Genomic DNA, 25,487 nt, shown 5'->3' with positions numbered 1-25,487 from the left:
ACATGATTCTCTTCAGACAACTTAGTCATCTGATATCGATCACTATGTGATAACAGTAGGAAATTGTCATCTTTGCAACATCCTGGACTCACTAGAAATCCTGATACACGATCTGTGCCACTAAAACAAACCGACCTCTGTTGAGCTTAACAGATCAGCATGTGGTACCATGAGGGGGGTGTGTTGAAAGTTTTTGTTTGACCGGGAGCAGCAGGAGAGCAGTTGTCACCCTGATGTCCCTGTTGTGCACTAAATATAAGGCAGTCTATAAAATGTTGGGAGACAGGCAGAGGGAAGTGATAGGACAAGCAAAACAAATACATCAGTCCTGCTGTCTCCCTGGCAGGTCTGTTATGAATAATTTATCCAGGATGACGGATGTTTTGGATGTTTGGTTCCCTGGAATCACAGCTGTAACTGAGGCCTGCCATGATGCTGGAGTTGCTGAAGGTCAATGGTGCACCCTGAAAGATGATCAGGGAGCTTCCGACATGTTGTTTCCTGTCTAGAGTCCTTAAAAGTCTTATAGAGTCATTTATAAGACACACTGGGGCTTTGAGCTCACTGCTAATGCCAGCATGATAATTCCAGCATGGGAATGCCATTAGTTTTGAAAGTATTTGGTCATAAAGTATTGAACAAACTAAAGTTTAGGTGTGGATGATGGCGCCAGATGAAAAGTCAGGAGATCACCAAGGTTATTACAATTCATTCACTGGGGACCATGAATGTCTGAACCAAGTTTAATGTCAGTCTAGCTAATAGTTGAAACATTTCACTAAAAACTAAATATGTCAACCTGCTGCTGGCACGAGAGGATTACCCAGGGGATGCCATAAGTTTAAGTATTTGACAAACTGTAATTCTGGCCTGATGATGGCAATAGATGAAAAGGCAGTAGATCACAATATTCCAGTTCTTCCACTGGGGACCATGAATGTCTAAACCAAATTTAATGCATATCTATCCAATAGTTTTTGAGGGAATTCACTAAAAAACAAAAATGTCAAATTGCTAGTGGGGCAAGATCATAACCCAAGGAATCACCAAAGTATGTAGGACTCATCCTCTGAGGACCATGAATGTCTGTACCAACTTTTATGTGACTCTATCAAGTAGGTGTTGAGGGAATTTAATAAAAAACAAAAAATGTCAACCTGCCTGTGGTGGTAGAGGATAGTCCATGGGATTACCAAAGTCTGTAGGCCTCATCCTCTGTGGACTATGATTGTCTATACCAAATTACATGACAGTCAAGTTAATAGTTTTTTGGGCATTTCACCAAAAACAAAAACAAAAAAACACGTCACCCTCATGGCAACAATATAGAAAAAGTAAGAGGATCACCAACGTTAATTGGTATTTGGTCAAAAAAGTATGGAGCAAACTGATTATGGTGCTAGATGTAAAGTCAGGAGATCACAAAATTTTTCCAATTCATCCGCTGGGGACCGTGAATGCCCAAAATTGTTGGACATAAGGCCCCAGGCATAAAAACAAAAAATGTCAAATTGCTTGTGGTGATAGAGGATAGCTAATAGAATCACCAAAGTCTTTAAGCCTCATCCTCTGTGGACCATGACTGTGTGAACAAAATTATATGGCAATCAATTGAATGGTTGACTGAGCATTTCACCCAAAAAAAAACCTCATGGTGGCGCTATTGGAAAAGTCAGAGGGTCATCAAAGTCAGTAGGCTTTATCCTCTGAGGAACGTGAATAAATGTGAGTGCCAATTTATGGCAAACTATCTTATAGTGGCTGAGATATTTCAGTTTGGACCAAAGAGGTGGGCAGCCCATTTAACTGACACTGATCTAACCACACTGCTTGTGTAGCTAAAACGAATTAAGGAAATGCATCAAATGTATGATATGACTACAGATGAAGTCAATTCCTGAGCACAAGAAGGCATATTGGGGTATAGAAGCAAAACTGATAGAAAGCTAACATTGTTCAAAAATGTCTACAGAGCCTAACTCTCAAATCTCCTGGGGAACATTTTTGTGATGTAGCAGGAAAACAGTCTTGCCAGCTTTTCAAAGAACAATGGTTGGTACTTCCTAAAAGCAGCGAGGACATAAAAGTAGGAGAACTTGATGACTAAAACTCAGTAAACAAGTGAGAAACATTCAAAATCAAAAGACGGGGAACCGACAACATGAGCAGGTGTTGGTGTAAAGGTGGAGTTGACAGAGGAGGACTTGGCTTTCAGCTGGCTGACTCTGGAAATCATTCCCTACACTGGTGATTACGTTTGAACCCCCTGCTGCAAACTAACATGGACCATTGATTTCTGAGGAGGAGGCCGCAGCAGTAGAAGACCTGGGTTTGCTCAAGTAAAGTGTTTTAAAACCATTTGTTAGTCATCAGCAAACACAAGCTGGAAAAAACAGAGACAACGGTCCATGGAGAGCAAAACTCTAGGCTATTTCATACAGCACATCCGCCCGGAGGTGGGAGGGGGGTAGTCCGCCGCTCTGCATGTGCAGTATCTGCAGCAGTGACTGAAAGGGCAGGGGAAATGCAGCAGAGAATTTTACATGGTGTAATGGCTGTGAATGCTTTTATCTCTCTACTAAATCACAACGGTAGCAGTCAGTGTGGTTTTTTTCCAGTGTTTTATGGAGTGTCAGAGGCCTTTTTTCTGTTTATTTGGTTTCCTGCTTGCCACAAGAGACACTTTTCTTTCTTCATATTTCCTACTTTATAGATTTTATAAAGAGAAAAGAGAGTTTATCATTTTTCTAGGTCAGAGCAAGAAGGACATTTATGTTTTGAACACACGGCTGATTCAGGACACTGTCAGGAAGGTGTTTAGGAGCCTTGCTGGAGATTGAATACAAAGGGTTTTCCAATCTCCAATGTAGTTCCAGATAATATCAGATTTCTGGAGATAGAGGGTGGTGTGGCAGCTTTTGTTTTCTCAAAGAGAAGGGAGCATGGGAGCAGCCTTGGCAGATTTTATTGCATTATGTTTTTTTCTTGTCTTGGGTATTTGGATGGTTTATTTACAAATTTCAGTGGGAATGAGTCACGACACTGAGACGTCCATATTTAGTCAAAGAAATTCAGCATTTTTCTACAAAAATGTTCACACTCAGGTTTTTACTTCTGCTGCCTTGGACTGTCTTCAGTTTAGAGTATAGCCAACACGAATATGCATGCTGACACCTGTCTCTGCAGGGCTCTGATGACGTAATTTTATCCATCTGTGGTGTGTCAGAAAGAAGCTGGGCGTGAGCAGTTATTTATAGGGCTCTTTATTCCTTGTTATTACATCCTTACAGACCACCCATTTAAAAAACATTTAAGCACATTTTCAAGAACTCCATTATTTTATTTCAGACTTGATAAAGACACAGTTATACAGTACAGTAGGTATCCGTAAACACTGTTTGGTGTCTATATTCTTGTATTTAAGGGGACCTATTATGCTCATTTTCAGGGTCATGCTTGTATTTCTATTAGAACATGTTTACAGGCTTTAATGGTCAAAAAGGATTTTGTTTCCCATACTGTCTGTGCTGGAGCACCTGCATTCACTCTTCAGTCTTAAATGTCCCTTTTGGGGCCCATCTCTTTAAATCCCCCTCCCAAAAAAGCCCAGTCTGCTCTGATAGGTCAGCATTTCCAGGTGTTCCATATATCAACATCTCTATTTCATAATAGCAGCCAGGGAATGATTGCAACAGAGTAAAGCCACATTTTCTTACCAATAAAAGCTGTCGTACATGTTCCAGTAGGAAGAAGGCGGAATTTATACTTATGTGTTGAATCGACGCTATACCTATAACATAGACTCTACGTTGGCGCAGAGCCTATGCCGTAGCCTGACATGCACCTCCTCAGAAATGTAACTACATCTTGCGGCGACGCAGACCTTCTGCCTTATTTTTGTAAGCTGAAACCATTTCCCTCAGTAGAAAGGAGGCTTTTATCACAATTAAGAAACAATCAATTGTGAAGACAATGGAGCCTCCACAAAAATATAATTTGAAGTCTTGCGTGTGATGTATACTTAGGGATTTATCCTGGGTTCATACAGGCAGAAAAAATCTCTGCTCAGCGCTAGGCTAATTTATACAATGTAAAATGCCATAGGCTTGTGCTAATAATGTTAGCATGTTATATTTGTTTGGAACGAGTGTTTAGTATAAGACAGTTGTTTTGTCAGTGAACCTTGTGAGTTGTAATGGAGCCGAATTTTTACCTTTGTTAAATGTTGCTGTTGTCCCTGGTTTCATATGAGAAGAGGAAAAGTCTGCTAGCTGCTAGGCTAATTTATATAATGTAAAATGCCATAGGCCTGTGTTAATAACATTAGCATGTTGTATTGGTGGGGGAAATGCGTCCAGATAAAGACAAGTGCTTTGTCTGAGAATGCTGCGAGTTATTGTGAAGCCAATTTGTGTACTTGTGTTTGAAACCGTCTCTATTAAGCCATGTTTAATGTGTTTTGGGTGTGTTTTGAATCAACTAAACTTTACAGCACTTAACATGAAATCTCAGTCGCCGACTAGTGTTTTGGAGGTGTAACTGCAGAGCGACACAGACACATCACTGCACAAGTATAAATGCTAACAACAGCATAGGCCACGTGCGTAGGCTATGGCATACGGTCTGCCGCACAAGTATAAATCCAAAACAGGTGAAAAAATAACATCAATATCAACCAAGATTTCATGTTTCCCTGATGTTAGCATGTAGCTTCATGTAGCGGCTTACTTGTAGTTTGGGAATGATTATGAATAGCAGCACGTTCTCCCATTAAAAATTACCAATAAAAGCTTTTAAACCAAAATCTTAACAACCGGACATGTTCCAACAGGAGTACGATCTAAAATCTGGGAGAAACTAACAAAATCAGCAACCAAGATTATATGTTTCCCTGACGTTAGCATGTAGCTACATGTAGCAGTGTCTGTAATGTAAACACTTGCAGTAGCGAGCCTGAAGCAGATGACCATAAAAAGTAGTCTGTCATGAGCTGGCGTTATCTTGTAGCCAAACTAGAAAAATCATTGGAAACCAAATATTCAGAACATGTTGAAGCCTGAGGTTTCTGCTCACAGGGATTACTTTTACATACATTTACCTAATTATTTTAAACTTTGGCCACGTTTACTATGAACATCCGAAATTGTAACATTATATATATGACAGAAAATACAGTGGAGCATAATAGGTTCCCTTTAACTATCTAGTGATGGCACTGAAACTAACTTTCTAACCGAGTAAACAAATGTGTCTTTAATAAATACAATAACCTACGATGAAATCCTTTGTGGAAAAACATTATTAATCAAAACCTGAACACATTTGTCCTAAAAATATTCCAATGGTGCTGTAAGGAGGTACTGTGTCAGTGATCATGTTCTGACTGCATTGTCCACACAAATAAATAGAAACAAAAATCCAAATAAAAACTGTCTAATTGTTAAACAACAATACAGTAAAACAAGTGTGAATTTGGACACACAGGCATAATTCCTTTAACACAATCACATCATTTCTTTCCAAGTTACAACAGAATAAAAAGTCTAAATCTGTGAATGACTAAGTGCAGAAATACAACAGTGACTTATAAAGAAAGCAGAGAGAGGGCTAAAAGTCTCAAGTGCTGACAAACTTTAGATTGTTCTTTAGAGGTAACTTTATCGTTTGGTTCTTAAGGCAAAGACGGAATCGTAACTTGTTAATACAAAACAGTCTGTGATTAAATAACTGTAAAGTTGGTGATGAGATGATAGAGAATTTACTGGCCATCTGCGTCGTCCCTGCCGACATGAAACTCTGTTATCTCCTTGGCGATGCGCTCTGCTATGGCTTTGCTGCTGGCGATGATCAGCCTCCGTGACATCAGATCAAACGGTCCACCTGGATGAAAGAGAAAAGTGAGTATTGCTGAGGTAAGTTGAACTTCACATTTTGTTGATGCAAGACTGTTAACTTAACATTTGATGTGTGTTGTGTTAATCTGAATAAACCAGCTGAATGCCCCCAGAGTAACTGCTCCTGATGAGGTCATTTATCAGTGTTGGATCCACATTTCTTTAGAATCTGAGTCCCTCGTTGAATCATATTGCTGACTAGACGAGATTTGTTACGACCTCTCTTATTTCCTGAAACTGTAAAAAAAAATTTAAGAATTGCACTGATTGATTTGGGTTTTTCTAGTTTGCTCAAAATGTCATTGTACAGTAAACACATGTAGTAGGTCGAAAATGCTACATGTATATTTTTTTATTGAAACAGACACCCCCTAATTTTTTGTTAAATATTTGAACTAATCTAACTCAAATTACACAGTTTTGACATCAGGTCAATCCTACAATATGTCAGTAGATGGCACTGTAACGCCACTGTGGAGCCATTAGGGAGACTCGAGATATGTGCTCTGCTCATGCGCAGCTCAGTATTAAACGAGCACTGGCTGGAGCAAGACACTAACTTTTGGTCCTCTCTCTTATTAATCCACAGTCCACAGACTCTTATTTTATTGGCTACACAGCGCACCCTTGCCTGTGTAACCTTTGCTGCCGGTCCAGATTTCCCCTAGGTCTGGCGCCGGCAACAATCACTTAAATCTGAAACATCCATAGGAATTCATACTGTTAAAACACAGCTATCCCTGTCATGATAACTACTTTTGGTAGACGATACAAGTGTCCCAGAAATAATTGGGATTAAGATATTGTCAATTTAAGGCCACTTAATACCACTGATACAATGATAATACTACAGCATGATAATAGCAAAGAGCAATGAACTTTTAATTCTTAAGAATACTCAGACATTGGAATAGGAATGTGTAACAAATAATTAAAATACCCTAAATAAATAAAATAAGGGGGTATAGAGAGTACGGCTGCAACTAATAATTATTTTCATCATGGTTTTATCTGCTAATTATTTCCTTGATTAATCGTTTTGTCCATAAAATGTCAGAATATAGTGAAAAATGCCTGGAACAACTCCCGGAGCCCAAGGTGACATCTTCAAATGGTGTGTTTTACTTGACCAACAGTCCAAAAATCAAAATCTCTCTAGTTTGTTGTCATGTGCAACAAAGAAAAGCATCAAATTTTCACATTTAAGACACACAAAACAACCAAATCTTTTTCTTTTTGCTTAAAAATGGCTAAAACGCTTATTCCGTAATTAATATAGTTGCTGAATAATTTTTTGTCAATCAACTAATCGCTTTAGCGAGTTATCGATTGATCGAATTGTTTCAGGTCTATTAGGAATCTTTCCTAAACAGGCAATATACTGCCAAATCCTACCTGTTATTCTGCATGTAAACACAAGAGCATTATCATACGATACATTGGACATGACCTTGATCAATTTTTGCTGACCCAAGTAAGTCGATAACAAAATTATTGTGACAAGCCTAATCACAGCAAAGGTAATGACGATGTGGCATTTGGAAGGTCGTTTCACCTCACTGACAATGTCACTGCCTGACCAGGTAATGTAAGGGCAAATATGTAATTTAAGTCAAAGAGTTCCTGCACTCTCAAGTAACACAACTGCATTCATTACGTGTCAAAGACAGAATAAAACAATACTAATCATTGTGGCAACAGTTGAGCACAAACTATGTGCCAGTGGAAATGTTATCCTCCATAGATCTGGCTTATTGCACCACCCAATCGATAAAACAAGCACAATGCATTCATTTTTAGAAGCTTGTGTTTGGAGGAACAATTGTTAAGTACTAGGCTCGTCACAAGGGGGAGAGCAGTTATAAATCAGAGGGTGAAGGTGTGGGCGATGAATTTCCAAGATCATGATACCACTCGTTTTAAAATTCACCACTCTGCGGGATCAGATTTAAAGCAGGAGAGCTGATCAGAGTTATGACCCAAGTTTTCTCCACCACATAGCCGCACTACTCCACTCATTACTTCTTACATATATTAAAAATAAAGCATGTTAGAAGAATTTAAGAATCTGCTTATTTTCATTAGCACTGTCATTGTTAACTGTGCAAATTTGACTTGACAAACAGCATCCTGAAGCTCACCTGTTGTGTTAGTGGCAGTGTTGCCCAAATCTAACACCAACTTTCTCAAGCTCTGCTGCTTCCTGTTTCAAAAACACAACCACTAGATGCCCTGCTCTCCACCTCTGACTGTGTTTTTACAGGAATTTCTGCGTAGAACGAGGGATAAAAACTAACGAGGAGAATTAGAAACAAAAAAAAAGCACATCAACATTAATAACTTCTGTTTCTGTTGAAAAAACAGCAGCCTATTCTTGAAATCTCCGTCAGCAATCCTGCAGCTTCTCCATGAGTCAATCACCCTGCTGTGCGTTTCCTTCATTTCACCCAGTGACTCAGCAGCCTCTGAAAAAGTTTAGAAAAAGAGTTCAAGTCTTCAGTGACTCACCTGAGATGTCCATGATAACTCCTCCAGCTTCGGTAACAATCGCTGCTCCTCCAGCCATGTCCCAGCAGTGGATGCCCATGTGGTAGTAAGCATCAGCTGATCCACACGCCACCAGACACATGTTGACAGCTGCACTGCCCGGGGAGCGGATACTGTGGATGGAAATGGGATGTTTTAGGCTTGGGCGGTATCACGGTGTTACGTCATGCCAGGGTATGTAGGAATTCCAATGCTGTGATTTTCAATACCGTCAAAAATACAAACACTCCTCTTTCTATTAAACTGATACATAGATGCAGCACTGAGGCAATGTATTGTAGTGCACAGCCCGTGCCACCAGAGGTCAGTCTACTGGTGGAACAGACAGCTGAACAGAGACAGATAGTGACTGCAAGTGGTGGGGATAACATTACAGGACTACTAAAAACAGCCAGCAACAGCAGGAGAAAACAGGATATTTTCACATCTAACTCAGTGCATTAAGGGTTTATTTCGACCAAACCAGAGTTGTGATTGTTAGAACAGTGAAAAATTAAACCAAGATAGTTTTGGTGAGTTTTATTTTGTTTCTGTCGAGTTTGAATGAAGTGCGCTCTACGATGAGTTAACAAGATAATTAGGCTAATCTTTGTTTGGTGAAATAGAAACACTTGAATTCAGAAGGTGTACCGTTGTATTTTTCTGCATAATAATTTAATAACAGGTGCAAGAATAGCTCCTTTCTTGACATTTTGTGAGTTTATTATACTAACAAAAGGAAAGCAAGCACTGCAAATTCACTTCTGCCACCAGCAGCTCAGCTTCTACATTTTCTTCTTAAACAAACACTGCCATATGTTGTGTACTCTATTGATATGTCACGAAGGTATGAAAAATAGACACCGCCCAAGCCTAGTGTGTTTGTGAATGTTGAGATTTATAATCCTTACGATTTACATGGAATCAAACGCCATTAATGATGAAGTGTTTATGGTTGCCATTTTTTAATGGTATAAGGTGTTTACATTCTGCCATAAGCTCTCTAGTTTTAGTACTTCTATTAAAAGAAATACTATTGTTTCTTACACATGGCACAGCAAAAGGACAGGCAAAAGGTCATGTGGTATGCACCTTAATCATTAGGCTACCAGTGCGGCCCTCAACATAGTAATTATCATTGTTAGTGGCGGGGTCCGCCATTCCAACACTGGATTCAAACTGCCTTCACACACAAGGGAAAAACACCAGCGTTACTATCTATACTTTCACCTCACTGATATCAGCCTCATTGTTTACTACTCACACCCTGCAGCTGCATGAGAGCTGTGTAACGTTACTGCAAGTGCAACCCAAAAATAGAAAATAAAAAAATCCTACTGCTGCTTCATATTAAAAGCATGTTCAACTGGTGAAACATTTATTGTGAAGCCGTCACAGGAAACACAATGGATCGGTCACCGAGGGTATCGCCGACCACAGTCACTCATCAAGAAAAGTGTCAGCACTTTTCAGTAGTGGATAATTTGTAATTTTTTTTAAAAAGGGAATAATGGAAGAAGAAGGAGCAGCCTCAGAGAGCTGAAAGCCACAGGCCGCACACCTTTAACCTCAACTTAAAGGAAAACTACTTACATTGTGTGCGACATAAAATCAGATTGCAGCTGCAAGTATTTCTGACTGACTTCTTTACCTAAACAACAGATATTCAGGTTGCTTTTCTGTTGTATTGCCGATTAAGTAGCTGTGCAAGGAGTGTTTGCTAAGACACTAATCATGGGGGTCACCAAATCAAACAGGAGTGAAATGGTTAAGGATTACAACTGGTGTACAAGTGTATATTTACCCATGTACAGGGATGGTGAGGATGGTCTTGATGTTGGCCAGCATTGTTTTGAACTGCTCAGGATCCTTCTTGAAGCCCATTTCTGTCAGGACCAGAGACTGGCTAATATCTTGGATGAAAACACAAAGTCAAAATACATTAAATAGATAACAGCCTGTTTACTCCTGTGAAAACACAGAATCACAGGTAGTAACATACAGCTGCTGTGTCTGAGGTTTTAGGTTTCTGTGTTGAGCTGTTACAAGCAGAGAATCTGCTGTGATGTTGCTTCCACCTGGTGGATTTGTTGAAAACTGCAACACTGCAGCCATATGTGATGATCAATATTTACCTTCTTGTCCAGATACTTTGATGGGCTCTCCGTTGCAGAACGCGCCCTTCCCTTTCCGTGCTGTGTACATTTTGTCCTCGATGCAGCTGTAGACAATCCCAAACTCTATCTGACACCAAGAAGCAGCACAGAAAACAGCGGTGATGAAAGTGGAGTGTGAGGAGGGCTAAGAATAGACCAGCTGTGTGAAAAGAGCAATCTACAGCACTACTCATCAGAAATTCACCGGGTTATCGGGGCAATTATTATCTTAATGTTTCTTATAATTAAGATGTTACAGTGTCAGAAAACATGTGGTTCTTAAACAATAAAGCCTACCTCTTTCTTCACGGTGAAGCCGATTGATACAGACACGAATGGGAACCTGCACAAAAGACATTTACGATATAAAAACATTCCTTTAATGAACTCCTCTTAGGTTTAAGCTCAGAGGAATCAATTTCTATTATCAGTTCAGTTTCATCTACGTCGTCTAATTATCCCTGATAGAGAGGACAACCCAGGAGAGAAGCTAATTAAAAGATAAAAATAGATAAGGAGCGACAAAGACAAAACAAATCCAGTGCCGGATCAGGCTTCTCAATGGTTTCATACGGTATTAAAGCGCACGCAGCACCTGTGAACAAAGTTGGTGGTACCATCGATCGGGTCGATGATCCAAGTGGGATTGTCGGTTAGCACGCTGGGAGCACCTGCTGCGACTGACTCCTCACCTATGAAGCTTCAGACAGAAAACAGAAAATAAACATTTATTAATGTGTCATACAACTGTTACCTCAGCTACTAAGTAAAGTAGTGACGTCCACTCATCAAGTCAAAACACACACATTCTCATTGACTAACTAATTGATACTGCTCGCATATATTATTGTGGCGTATTTACTTTAAATACAGTCCATCTGATGCTCATTTTGTTTCTGTTTTTTGCCCTTTTCATCACTACTACAAATGCAACTGTAGCCAGTATCTCACTATCACTATCCTCACCATCCCATTCATATTTTAAGAAGCTACAAATTATATTCAGCCACAAAATAAACCTGAAAAACTGGAATCAGAACAGAGGTACAGAGAGTTGTTGCATAGAGACGATATGCTGTCTCATCTAGTTGCATTGGTGTGAACTGGCAGGTTTTTAGAACATTGCAGAACAGTGCATTGCAAGTAGTTGCATGTTTCAATTTATCTCGTTGCAAATCTTTGGTCTGAACTGGACTTTAGATTCTTCAAGTCGAGCATNCCCTGATATAGCTGCAGAGTGAGCACTCCTCCCTTTCACGATGCTCTCCGATACAGGCAGACCCCATCACCCAGAGTGAGTCTGACTGAAATGGAGGCAATGAACCAGAGAAAGACAGGCTTTGCCCAGTCAGGCTTTAAGATAGTGTTGTCCTCGGCCTTCTGCTTAGAAGTGGTGAATTTACAGCTCACAGCAACCTAATACGATACAGTCTCTGGCTTTTGTTTGATATCTCGTGTCGGCAGAAAATGTTGCACATTTTTGTCCTATCATTATCTTAGTTAGCATGCATTAGCTTGGAGGGCTAACTTGGCTTGTTTACTATATTACATGTACATCACTGTCAAACTCCGTTCAATCTCCTAAACCCTATTTAGAAGAACAACCACACCTGATTCGACTGACAGAATTCTGAGTTGGCTGCAGCCTTAAGCGTTGTGCGCCAAAATTGGCAACTAGCAGGCGTATCAGAATGGCAAGTGTAGTTAGCATCTTTTATTTGTTTATTTTGTTGCCTAGCTTGTTAGCTTGAGGCTAACTGGCTGACACAGCGGTCATGTGGTGAGACATAAAATAACAACTACTACGACAGAGTTTTTGGTAGATAGTGAAAGGAAGCTACAGGGTCCTGTTTTCATCCGAAACTGCACACGCAACTGTGTTTGCTGTCAAAACTTTCACTATGCTAATGTTAGCTCATATATGTGTTTCCCATGTTACACATGGCTTCGTATTAGTGACATACATGACGTGGAAACACCTCGCTAGTGACAAACTTTGCATTGATACAAATCAGTATAGTCAAGGTCAGACATTTTTGAGTGAAGGGGGACTTTAAATCTGATTATCTTCAGTCATGAACAAACAAATACAGGGTTTGGTTTTTCCCCACCAGAATGTATTTCAGGTAGTGTAGAGAAGGCTTTGCAACAGCTTTAATACCTTCATACTTACAGTTAACTGAATTTACAATTTTTTTTTAATTCAAATGAATATAATATTAACATTTTTGGAGTCTAAACATTTATTTTTGTCTGTTTTTTGTGGCTCATGACATCAGTATTTCCAAATTCAGCCAATATTAGTGACAGGAGCACGAGTGTGAACCTGCTTCATAACACAAAGTATAGAAAACTACTGTCACTATCACAAACAAAATAAGCAAAGTGAAGTGAGTTAAGCGCAGCATTAAATACAAAGAAGCAATTAACAATTAAACTAATATGAAAATAAGGGTCAAACTTGGAGAGACTGCATAAAAATACACTGTCACATGTCCTTCAGTGCTTTCAAGCAGCTCATAAAGCACCTCTCACGTGTCTTCGGTCAAATACCTGTGAGTGGGGTACTTTTCCTTGATGGCGGATATAATGAGCTGTTCCACTTTCTGGTCCGTCTCGGTCACCAGGTCAACTGGCGAGCTCTTCTGCATGACGGCGATGTCCTTCTGGAGAGCCTCGCGGATCATCTGGCAGAGACACAATGACAAACTCAGCGAGGGGATTTTTTGGATGACTGACTACATCTGCTGCTTTAATGAAGCCTAACATGTTATGTGTTATGTGTTATGGTTACGTACTGGTGGCAGTGATGGGTCAGAGAGGATAAGGTGTAAGATCCAGAGTCTTTACTGTTTTTTTTTTTTGTTGTTGTTTTTTTGAGCTTCAATAATTAGTCCACTGATCGATTAGTCAAGCGATGAAAGAGTATTTAGCAACTATTATAATAATTAATTAATAATTAAAGTAATTTTTTTAAAGCAAAAATATACAAAAATTCTGCTTTCAGACTCTCAAATATGGAGATTTCCTGATTTTCTCGGGTTTATCATATTACAATGAATATCTTTGGGCGTTAGATTGACAAACAAGACATTTATAGAGGCACTGTACTTACATAATAATAATCAAAAAAATATTATCCATTTAAGTTCAGATTGTAATAAGTCCTAGAGATTCCAATGGTTTGTTCCATTTACGCAGCAAAAGATGAGTCCTTCCATCGATACAATAAGTCACAACCTCAGAGATCTGAGATTTACACATAGAAATAGAAGGACGTTCATAACCGACCCACTTCACCATGATGGCTTTCCTTGTCAAAATTGTAAGTGACTGAACCACTTCAGAGTCAGGGACATTTTCAAGCAGACATCAAAGTGGATTTGCTGACACCTGTTGACCTATTGCTTTTACTACTCTTTCACATATTTTTATTACAGGTTACTGTAACTTTCTTCTGAAATCATGCCCATTTTGTACAAACCGTAGGTAGAAAACATCACAGTTCCATCTTCTTTGCTACTTCTCTCCTCAAATCTCTTCTGAAACATATTTTAGCTAACTGTTTCTGTTTTGGAGATTTGTCACCAGCTGGCTGCCATATTGTTACCTGTGTCAAAACAGACAAGCTCACATTATGTCACCCACCAGCGAGAGTGTTTAATGGTCCAATAATTCTAGATTTCCTACCTCTTGAGCAAAAGCGATTGCCACTGCCCCTTTTCTCTGATTCCTCTGGTCATGTGGCACCAATTTCACAAGTATTAGCATCTTCATGCTGCATAGACAGCCCAGATTTATGAAAAGACCATCTTTCTGGCAGTGACATGATTCTTTAATAATGCTCACAGCGTACAGCATATGACGCTAACATTAGCAGCGAGATGTTATCAGAGTTTGCGAAGAAAATTAAATTTGAAACGACAACAGAGAACTACAAAAAAAGAAATGGGAGTCCAGAACTAAACTTCAGTGTTCATAATGCAGCTGCTCGACAAACTGAACACCTGGATCAGTGTCTCACACCTTTTGTGGACAGGTTCAAGGCTCTGTTCAGAGGGAAACTGTGTCATTTCTCCCTCTAAGTTAAGCCACCTTGCTGTCTTGTTAAATGTGTGTAGTTTTTATTATGGACAACTTTTTCTGGATGCCTGACCTCATGTAAAATTAATGTGCAAACGTTTAATAAAAAGGTTTAAGTAACCTTGATATACAAAACAGGAGATTTGTTTGATTTGAATGGCTGCCATTAGAGATTACACTTCACCTTGCGGATAACATAAAAATCATCATGATGTGTTGACAGAAACATAATATATCTTTTCCAGGAGATAGATGAGCAACATATTTGAACTGCTCTATGAAGGCTTTAAAAAAGCTGCTGCTGTGGACTGCTCTTTACTGTGACATGGCAATCCTATTATCAAAAGAGCAAGCACAGATGGAACTGAAAAAAGGTCTTCTTCAGTCTATTAGATCTGCCTATCATTCATCTTTACGTCCTGTTTCTAATGTTGTATCACAAAGTCATTCATTTAATTTATAGATGTTAACTAGGTGGACCTAGCTGGAAATACAAAAGAAGGTTCATTTGTACCTTCTCATCTTTAAAACCATTTTGATAAAGTTCCTGTCTGCCTCTGTGACATGCTGTTTCTAACCGCTCTCTGACGTGATTAACAAAATGAATTTCTTCAGTGTTTGAGTCTGCTTTGACCTTGACAAAACTGCATTTTTGTACAAAGACAAACCTGCCTTCATTCCAGGCATTCAAAACCCACGTGCAAATTATATTTCATGAGGAAAACAAGTGTTATAAACAGTCAAACTCCCCTTAATGAATGCCATTTAGGCCCATGCTGTAGATAACTCCTTTGACATGACTACTGACATCATTAGACTGACTTTAATTACTGTATCATGTACCTGCAAGTTACTACTGCTGTGATGCACACACAAGTGGATACAAAAGTTGCCGTACCATATAAAATACAATGATCTCCAGACCATAAGAGCAGTATTTTCTCACCTTGCCAGCCTTTTTGGTGACCTCCACACAGTGATCCATACACTCCTGCCAAGCATCACTCATGTTGATTGTGGATGAGGAGTTATTAACCTTATATTCCCAGATAGTTACAGTTTAAGTTCCTGTTGGGAAAAAGCGACACTGAAGTTTCGTTCACAACCAAAGAAAAATGTTTAACCTACCTATAAAACCATGAGCTACTGGCTTAAAAAAACTACCTGAGCAGCAGGTAAATCTGTTAATAACGGTGAGAGCGTTGTGAGGTTAGCTGAATTAGCTCTCTATGCTAGTTAGCTTTTACGCGAATAAACTCGCACTGAGTATAAAGAAAACAAACAGTGACGGCTACAAACACAGAATAAGCAGTGTAGCCAGGTATATAATGACTCCTAACTTACGTTGCAATATACAACAGAAAGAGTTTCAATGGGCTCGAGCTAAATGACCCACCTCCAGCTCCACACAGATTGACTTGACAGTTTTGACTTTTAGCTAGCTTAGCAGAGGGCGGGACTTAAGGTGACTCTCACTCTCATTGGTCAAAAATGTGAAGTCGCCGCTCTCATTGGCTAGACGGCTGTCATTTCTCTCTCTGTACAGGAAACTGATAACTTTTCCTTGTTGTCAAAAGAAGAGGCAGCAACAATGGATGATTTCCACAAGCGTGAGTTTTTCATATCTCGTGTATTTTATATTGTTATAGTTTATTGCAGCTTATTAATATGTTATATTCTGTATTTGCACTATACTTCCACTCTTTGTTCAGCAACAGCTGCACAACAATTTTCCTTTAGGGGTAAATAAAGTTTGTCTATCTTAAATCTGTGGATGCATATTTCACTGCTCATCTGTCACATTACACACAGTCACATCACACAGTGCTGGAAAGTACCTAAGCAGCCTACATTTACACAAGTACTGGACTAAAGTACAATTTTGAGGTACTTGTACTTTACTTGAATATTCCCATTTAATGTTGCTTTATAGGCTAATTTTACTCAACTATACATTTTGGAGATAAATATTGAAGTTTAAAGACCACTACATTTATTTGACAACTGAATATGATGTATTAGTATAGGTTAAACTACCAAGCAGTGTTTAAAGAAAGTAAAACTACCTCCACCTTTACCAGCTGCAGCATTAAAGCAATGTGCACAGTAATTGTAATCCTGTAATGTGATATACATTATTGTGAAAAGGTCTGTTCTACATAATAACAACTCATACTTTGGGTACTTTTAAGTATTTTCATGCTGATACTTTTGTACATTTATGTAAATATGATTTTGAATGCAGCACTTTTACTTAATACTTCTTCCACCTATGTTTTATATTCCGTCCATGTTTAATTAACAGTCTTTTTTCTTTGACATGAACACAGCAAGACATAAAGTGAACATATATATGGGAGAAAGACAGTAGTGTCAGTAGATATAGTAAATGTTAACAGGGAGAAATACTAAGAAATATGATTCATGCATCAGTTATATTGAATGAACTGATGAGTACAGTAAGGGTAGGTGTCTGGCTTGTGCATACGTATGTGACTGCACAGGTGAAGTAATGAAATGATGGCGTTTTTAAAAGGAAAACTTTCCTCCTTTTCGGCAGAACTGTGTCTCTATTCTGCTTGTTGTTCCAGACTGGAAAGATCTCACTCTGGATCCAGACACCGCCCACCCTGAGCTCAGCATCTCTGCAGACTGCACTGAAGCCACTTACATCGAGCACCCTCCATCAGTCCCCGGCCACCCAGAGAGATTTGACCACTGGGAGGAGGTGCTGTGCAGCCAGGGCCTGGATGGACGTTGTTACTGGGAGCTGGAGTGGAGAGGGTAGCAGGTCTGTGTTGCGGTGTCATATAAAGGTGTCGGCAGGAAAGGTGGGAGCAACGACAGTCGCTTTGGAATGAATCAGCTCTCCTGGAGCTTGGACTGTTCTGACTCTGGTTTTTCTTTCTGGCACAATAATGAACGTACTGACATAAAAGCACCTCCGTCGTGGAGGATAGGAGTATTCCTGGACCATGAGGAAGGGACTCTGTCCTTTTACAACATCGCTGACTCAGAAGTTCTCATTCACAGAGTCCAGACCACCTTCACAGAGCCTCTCTACCCAGGCTTTGAGTTTTATAATTATGGAGACCATGTTAAACTTTGTCATCTGAAAAATCAGACATGATCAATGGCTTTAATACAGGTTTCTTAGACAGAATTTGCTTATCTTTTTCCTCCAGCAGGAGACTTTTCTGGTGTACAACTCTAAGAAATATTGACTGTGGAAAGATTTTCCATTGTAAATAGAACTCAAAGAAATGATGATACATCTTACCACTGTTTAAGATGACCAAGCAAATACAACTATTTAGCATACTTATTTTTTATTGATTGTTTACTTTAGGTGAATATGTATCTGCAAATCCACACGGCAACATCACTTAAAACTGCTGAAGATTCCACTTTATGCAAGTTCATGTATGACGCATACTCTGCATCAACCTTGCTTGTGTTTTTAAGGCTTTAAAACTCTATCCATGATGTTAATGTCAGCTTTAAAAATTTGCATGTATGCGTCTGTTGTGTGAGAGGGGATGATATAAAATGGGATGCCTTGGTTTTAAAAGTTTCCGAACTACGAGTATAGATATAACAAACGTACAAACCCTCTTTAGGCCAGAAGGTGGCAGCAGATACACTGTATGTAATGATAACTCACATCCGTGTAACTAAATGTCAAACATGATGTGTGTAGACTTTAAGTGCTGCAGGCGACTTCAGGTGTTTTGATACTGATTTGACATTTAAAGGTGAAATCCATGTCAAAACTTGTTCCCATTGACCTGAAAAAACCTAATACACAAATTCAAAGCAGTTAAACAAAATCCAAAACATTTACTTTCCTGTATTTCAGCTCTGTGGCTGATGGGAATTTCAGTTAATTAAAGAGGACCTATTATGCTGTTTTTCAGGTTCATACTTGTTGTTTACCTCACCAGAGCTACTCGACAGGGCTGTGCTCTGTCGCCATTACTTTTTAATATTGTACTGGAACCATTGGCTATTGCCATCAGAGCAAATGCAGCTATTAGGGGGGTGGAAGGAGGAGGGAAAGAGCACAAATAATTATTATATGCAGACGATATTTTGATGCAGATAAAAGACCCATTAAATTTGATACCGCACCTGATGAACACAATACAATCTTACTCCAAACTATCAGGATACAAAATTAACTGGACAAAGTTGGAAGCTATGCCTATATCTGCCTATTATGATTTAGATTTATTATTATAGCCTATTATGCAATTCAAATTCACTGACAAATTTCGGCTTTAAATGGATATCAAAAGGGATGACATACTTGGGAATCAAACCAAGTAGCGAAGTGGAGGAAATACCTACGTTAAATTTAGAACCATTGCTGCAAAAAATTAAAACTAATTTGGATAAATGGGGGAAACTTAAGCTTACATTATGGGGGAAGATCAATATGATAAAAAATGGTGGTTGCACCGCAATTTAATTATGTGCTCATGATGTTGCCAGTTCTCCTCAGATCTTTAAACAGTATGATACAATAATTAAAGGATTTTTATGGGACAGGAAAAGACCCAGAATTAAATTCAGTAAAATGTGCTCTCCTAGGGACAAAGGAGGTCTGGGGTTGCCCGACCCGAGACTATACTATGTCTCCTTTGAAATGGCCAAACTAGCCAAACACTGGAATAAAGATAACCAGCTAGAGTGGGTTACTATTGAAAATAAGATGTCATCTCCTTTTACTCCTATTGATAGATTATCCCAGTCCTCACATAATGTTTTGAATCCTATTATGTCTCACTCCAAAGAGATCTGGACCAAAATACATAAAATGCATAAATTATCACATTGTAAACAAATATTCTTCTCTGTGGCATAACCCCATGATCAGCATTGGAAATACATCAGTATATTGGAAGGAATGGCTCCTTAATGGATTATGTCGTATTGCTGACTTATATGAAGAAGGGGTCTTCATGTCATTCTCTGACGTAAAAAGAAAATACAATCTTGAGGGAAAGGAACATTTTTGGAAATATCTGCAGATCACGGACTGTATTACCTCCAGGATTCAGTACAAGGATGGAAACCACATCATGGACTATCTCACGTTACCTGCTGAGTGCCACCAAGCCTCTATATTTTATAGAACAACCAACCAACTACCCAGCGATGGCTGTCAGAGCCTGAAAACAATATGGGAGAAAGACCTGGGATGCCTGATGAGTGACGAGGAATGGCTGAGAATTATATCTAATAATGAGAAATACATTAGGGAAGCTAAAGGGAAATTTACACAATACAAAATAACACACAGGTATTACTGGATACCACAAAGACTCAACAGAGCAGGTTTAACAAATAATAACCTGTGTTGGAAATGTCAGAAAGACACATGTACTCTGTTACACTGCATCTGGGAGTGCCCTGTCATTCAACCTTTCTGGAAGACAGTTGTGGACAATTCGAGCAACTGGCTGAGAAGTGATATACCATTATCTCCCAGATTATGGGACAGAAGCCAAATACGCAACATATCAAGTGGAGAATTCTCTGTAATCATGGCAGGGATTACAATGGCTGCCAGGACAATACTTAAACTGTGGAACACACACAAACCCCCTGAACTGAAAGAATGGGTAAACACATTTATTTCATTTTTGTTTTTCTATGCCACTGATGGTACATGTAGTGTGCAGTTTCAATAATACATCTCAGTTACACAGTCAGTCAGTTACTACTCACTATCACTACATGTCCATTTTCCAATAAATGTCCACTCCTGTGCAGTAATGCTGTCATCATATCTGCGGCCTTACAAACCATTTACAAATCTAAAGTTTTGGCAGTGACTTAGCAATCGTGTTGCACCAATATTGTTTTAAGATAGAAGTCTGATAATGATTCTTTTGTACTGAAGCAGCTGACTAACAACACATGTACTCCTTGTTTTTTCCAGAGAACTATATTCTGTACAGGGTGGAAAAGCCCTGGAAGCAGCATTTTACATAAAGTAGGCTAATCACTATTCAAGTTGCTCCTGAACACCTCTTAGCCAGTGCATCAATATTAAGTGTCCGGTGGGCTGGATTGGACCCTTACGCTGGCCAGTTCTGACCCACGGGCCATATGTTTGACACCCATGAGCTACATATAGCAGTACTGTACCAGGAGCAGATGACCATGTAGAGAAATCCACCACAACCTGTTGTCAGCTCGCCTTGAAAGTAGAAAAAAAAACATTAGGAAAAGGGTTTTTATAACAGTCTGACGCCTGAGGTTTTTGCTCACATGGGATTATTTTTTACAAACGTTCACCTCATTATTTGAAACTTTGGCCACATTTAATATGAACACCTGACACTGTAACATGATATATATATGACAGAAAATAAGAAGCTGTATAATAGGTCCCCTTTAAGGTCTGAGAACAGTGCAGCGCAGAGCAAATGGGACTTCAGCACCTTGCGTAGTTGCACAGTTTACAGAGTCAACAGATCGCCATTTTGATTGTGCTTTATGTCAACTTGTTGGTTCCTCTCTGCCTCAAAGCTGATTGGTTTCCCTTGTTTAATAGTTGTAGGCTACATCTCCTGTGTAGAACTGATATTAAAGCCCTTTGAATCAAGACAGTACAAAACTGACATTGAAAGGTAAAAAGGAGATATGGTATCAACAGCAACTGGTCTTAGTGTCTTAACAGGAAACATAGACAGTGGCAGTATCATGATATGTGGGACAATTCTAATTACTTCCTCCACTTCACTTGTGTCTCTGTAAATAATTTGGGGTTATTCTACTTGAAACTTGTTTTACAACATGAAATTAAAGGAGTTAAAGGAGGCACAAAAGAAAGTAGTGTTTTGATGATTCATGTTAAACTTCCTTTCACTTGCGTTACTGATTTTATGGGCTTCCCTAAATAGCAAGATGTTAGTTCTGCTTCCAAGACACAAATGTACACATACTGTATTATACAGACTTAATAAGGGCTATTAAAGCATCTTTTTCCAAAGGCCCAGGCTATATGAGCACAATTCTGTTTTTGTCAATGCGGCAATGAAGGATGTATAAAAAGAATGCTTTAAGCGCCGAGTCATTATTGGTTTCCTTTTCTTTGAGGCTATATTCTGTTATTAACCTCATGAACCTCCTGTGCAGAGCGTTAACAACGCAATTAGCCTTTAAAAGCACAAGGGCACTACAGCATCTGCAGATTTAATCTCAGACAGTCTATATCTCACTGAGAGGGGGCAATGAGTTCATAATCATAAAGATTAAAAGAGAAGTCTGGCAACAGTAAGGGATACATTTTATCTAATCCCTCCAACACAGAGCTTTTATTGTATGTTTTAAGATAAGGCAGTATAATGTGAATCACATCCATCACAATTTGAGAGCATTTTTCTGTATATTTTTTATACTTTCTTGAATTCCCTACAGTTTTCCATGACTATTACATATTAACACAAAAAAAATTAGAAAGTCCATCATGCTAATCAGTACACAAGGTCACTCAGACCTCCTGAGAGTGTTGATTTATTTGAGGCTCTTGTAAAGCAATCAGGCCATTTCATTTAATAATTTCATTCACATTTTAGCAGTAACTATCTGAAATAATCTGTACTCATTATTATCTGCAGCAGATAAAAAATGAAGGTATCAGATGCAGGAAGCAGGCTCCTCACAGCCAAATATTGTATGTCATCTAGTTTTCACCAGAGGTGGAAAAGGTATCCAGTTCGATTCAATTCAATTCAATTCAATTCAATAGAACTTTATTTATCCCAAAGGAAATTCCTGTGCCAGAGAGTGCTTCAAATTACAGTAACAATAAGTATAGTAATCACAATTTAACATTCACAACCAGTAACAACCAGTGGCTTCCCCGGGCCAGGGTCACTCACTGGGCCCAGTTTTAGAAACGATAAAGTATCAAATATCTGGTAAAATATACAAGATAAGAAGTGTTTTCAAGGAGCAAAAGCAAAAACCAGTACTTAATATAGTAACAATAGGAGTACGATATGCACAAGAGTTATTATGTCCAGATCTTTGACTTGAGTAAAAGTATCAATACTACAGTTTAAAAATACTTATAAGTAAAACTCCTGCATTCAATATTTTACTTAAGTAAAAGCACATCATCAAGTGTCAGCATCAAAATATATGCTTGAAGTACAAAAACTAAAGTATTCATTATGTAGATTGGCCCATTTCAGAGGAATATGCAATGGATTATAATTACTAATGCATTAAAGTCACTTTAATGTTGCAGTTGGTAAAGATGGAGCTCATTTTAATTACTTTATATACCACTGGGTAGTTGTGTTTATAAGAATATATGATTATTTTTGTTGATTTATATTTTGCATTATTAATCTGAATTTGTAAAGTAACTAAATGTAGTGGAGTAGAAGTATGATGGTGCATAAACTGGAAATACTCAAGTGAAGCACAAGCAGCTCAAAACTGTACTAATGTACAGTAGTTAAGTGAAAGTACTTAGTAACAGTCCACCACTGATTGTGACAGTTAACTACAACATGCCTGTTGACCACATCTGTGGTATTTCGAAAACGTTAGACGTTAGTGATGAAATGCTTCTTTCCTCATTTCCTGTAACAACCTGATAAGTAGCTCCATAGTTTAGTTTCTCAGTAAGGCTGCACTAACAGGCACAGTGAGGTTTTGAGCTGCATCTGCATGCTAACATGCTCACAATGACAATGCTAACATGCTAATGTTATCATGTGAAATGTTTAACATTTTATTTGTGTCAGCAGGCTAACATTTGCCGGATGGCGCTAAACATGAAGTGCAGCTGAGGATGATGACAATGTTTGTTTGTTTGTTTATTAGGATCTCATTAGCTTTTGCATTGCAGCAGCTATTCTTCCTAGGGTCTTGTCATTTGCAAGTATTGGACAAGCTGTAATGTTGACTTGGTGATGGCGCAACATGAAAAGTCAGTGGATCAATATTATCCTCTGGTGATCATAAACATCCGTGCCAAATTTTACGCCAATATATCCAGTGTTTGTAGCAATGTTTCAGTTTAGAGCAAAGTGGTGGACAACCTGTAGATGCATTCATCCTCCCAAGTCAACCCAATTGCCAGAAAAAAGAATTGGCATTGGCAGATACGTTACATTAGCACATTATTATGCAGTGGATATGTTTTGGTTAATCTGTAGGTAGTTTTAGGCATGAAAACCATTTGGTCATGGATAGGAAATTATCAGGTTTCGGAAATACCTGGTTTGGGAGCATAAGTGGCAATATTTCTGTGAAACAAACCACTTTTTGTGGCACTATCCTGGCAGAAAACACAGAGATGTCTCAGTTTAAAAAAAAAAAAGTGTAATTTTTGTGGCATTATCCCGGCTGTAATACTCACTGTATGTGGTTTGCTAAAAAACACCCACATTAGGGAGCTGAATAGCTGCAGGAAACACAGCTATGGGTCCCTTAGAAACATACAAGTTTGAGGGCTGAAAAGCTGAAAAAAAGAGCCATGGGTCCCTAGAAAATGCCTGTGATTTGGGGCTCAAAACCTACTGGAAAAACAACCATGGGTCCCCTACTGAGCATCCACATTTGGGCGGCTAAAAAGCTGCTGGAAAAACAGCCACGGGTCCCTTAAAACAGTGGTTCCCAACTGGTGGGTTGTTGTCCAAAAGTGGGTCACGGGACCATTCTGAATAGTCCACGAGTGACTTGCGAACAAGTTTGTAAAAACACACTTTATTTTTAAGTACAGTGAACTTCCACCACAGAGCTTTTATCTTGAAGTGCTGTTTCCTGCTGTAGAGTGAGTGACTAATGAACAGCTACTTGACAGAGACAGCAAACTAGCTCGACGACATGACCAAAGGCAAGAGTGATGCTGAATGTATTAAACTGTGTGGCCCTTGAGCTAATGACTGAGGAGGAATCTGGATTCCGTGGCTGGACCAGTTGGGAACCACTGCCTTGAAAACACCTGCAATAGGGGACTGAAAAGTCACTGGAAAAACATTTGGCAGATGTCTCCCCTACAGGTGTCATGGCACCCACCATGCCTTCCAACCTCCCCATGACAATGTCACCTCATGTAATGTGTCATTTTAGAAGTATTGCTATGATGAAATGTACAAATGAAACGTACAGATTTGTGGATTACAGAAATGTACACCGCCAACATTTCCTTCTGGCGACTGGGCTGACCAAGTCATAAGACACACTGCAGCACATGCACAAATGAATAAAGTAATAAAGGAGAACACAAAGTCTGCTTACAAATTTAATAGAAGGAACAAAATTCTGATACAAAACCAAGCCAAGAAGGTAAAGTTAGGCCTACTTCATCATTTAAGGAAGGGTTAGATTTGTTACTTAACAATTTCCATTGCTGGAAAAGTGAGAAAAGTAAACATATCAGCACCACAATGGAACAATTCTCAGCACTTAAGCATTGCAAGTAGCAGTACAAGCTGTGGGGAATGAAGGACTCTTATTTTTGCATGAACCTAAATCAACATTCTCATGATCTCATTAAATGTTTTCCAGTCAAACCAAAACCTAAATACTGCTTCACACAATATCACTGTCATACTGCACAAATTGCTTCATTTCATAACTCAGTGCATCTAATGATGCAAACAACAACATGTGGGTCCAGGCCACACCATGTCCCGGAGAACAGCGAACACTTTGTGTGGCGAGATTCTATTTAGTACCATAATGGGAGTCATGTGGATTCACTCTTTGCAACAGGACGCTGGAGGAAAAAAAAGCATGTCTTCTGTCCTTATAGAACGTCTCTGTGCGCCGATGAGGAGTTTGTCAACCTATAAAG

General features: G+C 39.0%; 1 protein-coding gene across 3 annotated transcripts; it reads right to left on the bottom strand.

Moving 5' to 3' along the window:
* Window positions 1–3,253: 3,253 nt before the first annotated feature.
* LOC126397953 (inositol monophosphatase 1-like) lies at window positions 3,254–16,116 on the bottom strand. Of its 3 annotated transcripts, none has more exons than XM_050057052.1 (9): window positions 16,004–16,116; window positions 15,606–15,727; window positions 13,130–13,263; window positions 11,172–11,276; window positions 10,874–10,919; window positions 10,556–10,664; window positions 10,225–10,333; window positions 8,403–8,554; window positions 3,254–5,880 (listed from the first exon to the last, which is right to left on the bottom strand). In XM_050057052.1, the coding sequence occupies exons 2-9, from the start codon at window positions 15,666–15,668 to the stop codon at window positions 5,759–5,761; spliced, it is 840 nt and encodes a 279-aa protein (XP_049913009.1). In that variant the 5' UTR covers window positions 15,669–15,727; window positions 16,004–16,116; the 3' UTR covers window positions 3,254–5,758. The 3 variants fall into 3 exon arrangements, with proteins under 3 accessions (XP_049913009.1, XP_049913010.1, XP_049913011.1); XM_050057053.1 differs by having other exon boundaries at window positions 16,056–16,105; XM_050057054.1 differs by lacking the exon at window positions 16,004–16,116 and adding an exon at window positions 15,824–15,977.
* Window positions 16,117–25,487: the final 9,371 nt, after the last annotated feature.

This window comes from Epinephelus moara, chromosome 11 (genome assembly GCF_006386435.1).
Source record: "Epinephelus moara isolate mb chromosome 11, YSFRI_EMoa_1.0, whole genome shotgun sequence".
Classification (NCBI taxonomy): Eukaryota; Metazoa; Chordata; class Actinopteri; order Perciformes; family Serranidae; genus Epinephelus; species Epinephelus moara.
This window is presented reverse-complemented; position numbering and strand designations above follow the sequence as displayed.

Bases quoted from the DNA above. Each gene is read 5' to 3' on its own strand.
- LOC126397953 (XM_050057052.1), bottom strand. From the start codon at position 15,668: ATGAGTGATGCTTGGCAGGAGTGTATGGATCACTGTGTGGAGGTCACC. The intron at 13,264-15,605 runs GTGAGAAAATAC...TGTCTCTGCCAG, and splicing joins TCACCAAAAAGGCTGGCAAG to ATGATCCGCGAGGCTCTCCA. The intron at 10,920-11,171 runs GTGCTGCGTGCG...TCTTTTGTGCAG, and splicing joins ACCACCAACTTTGTTCACAG to GTTCCCATTCGTGTCTGTAT.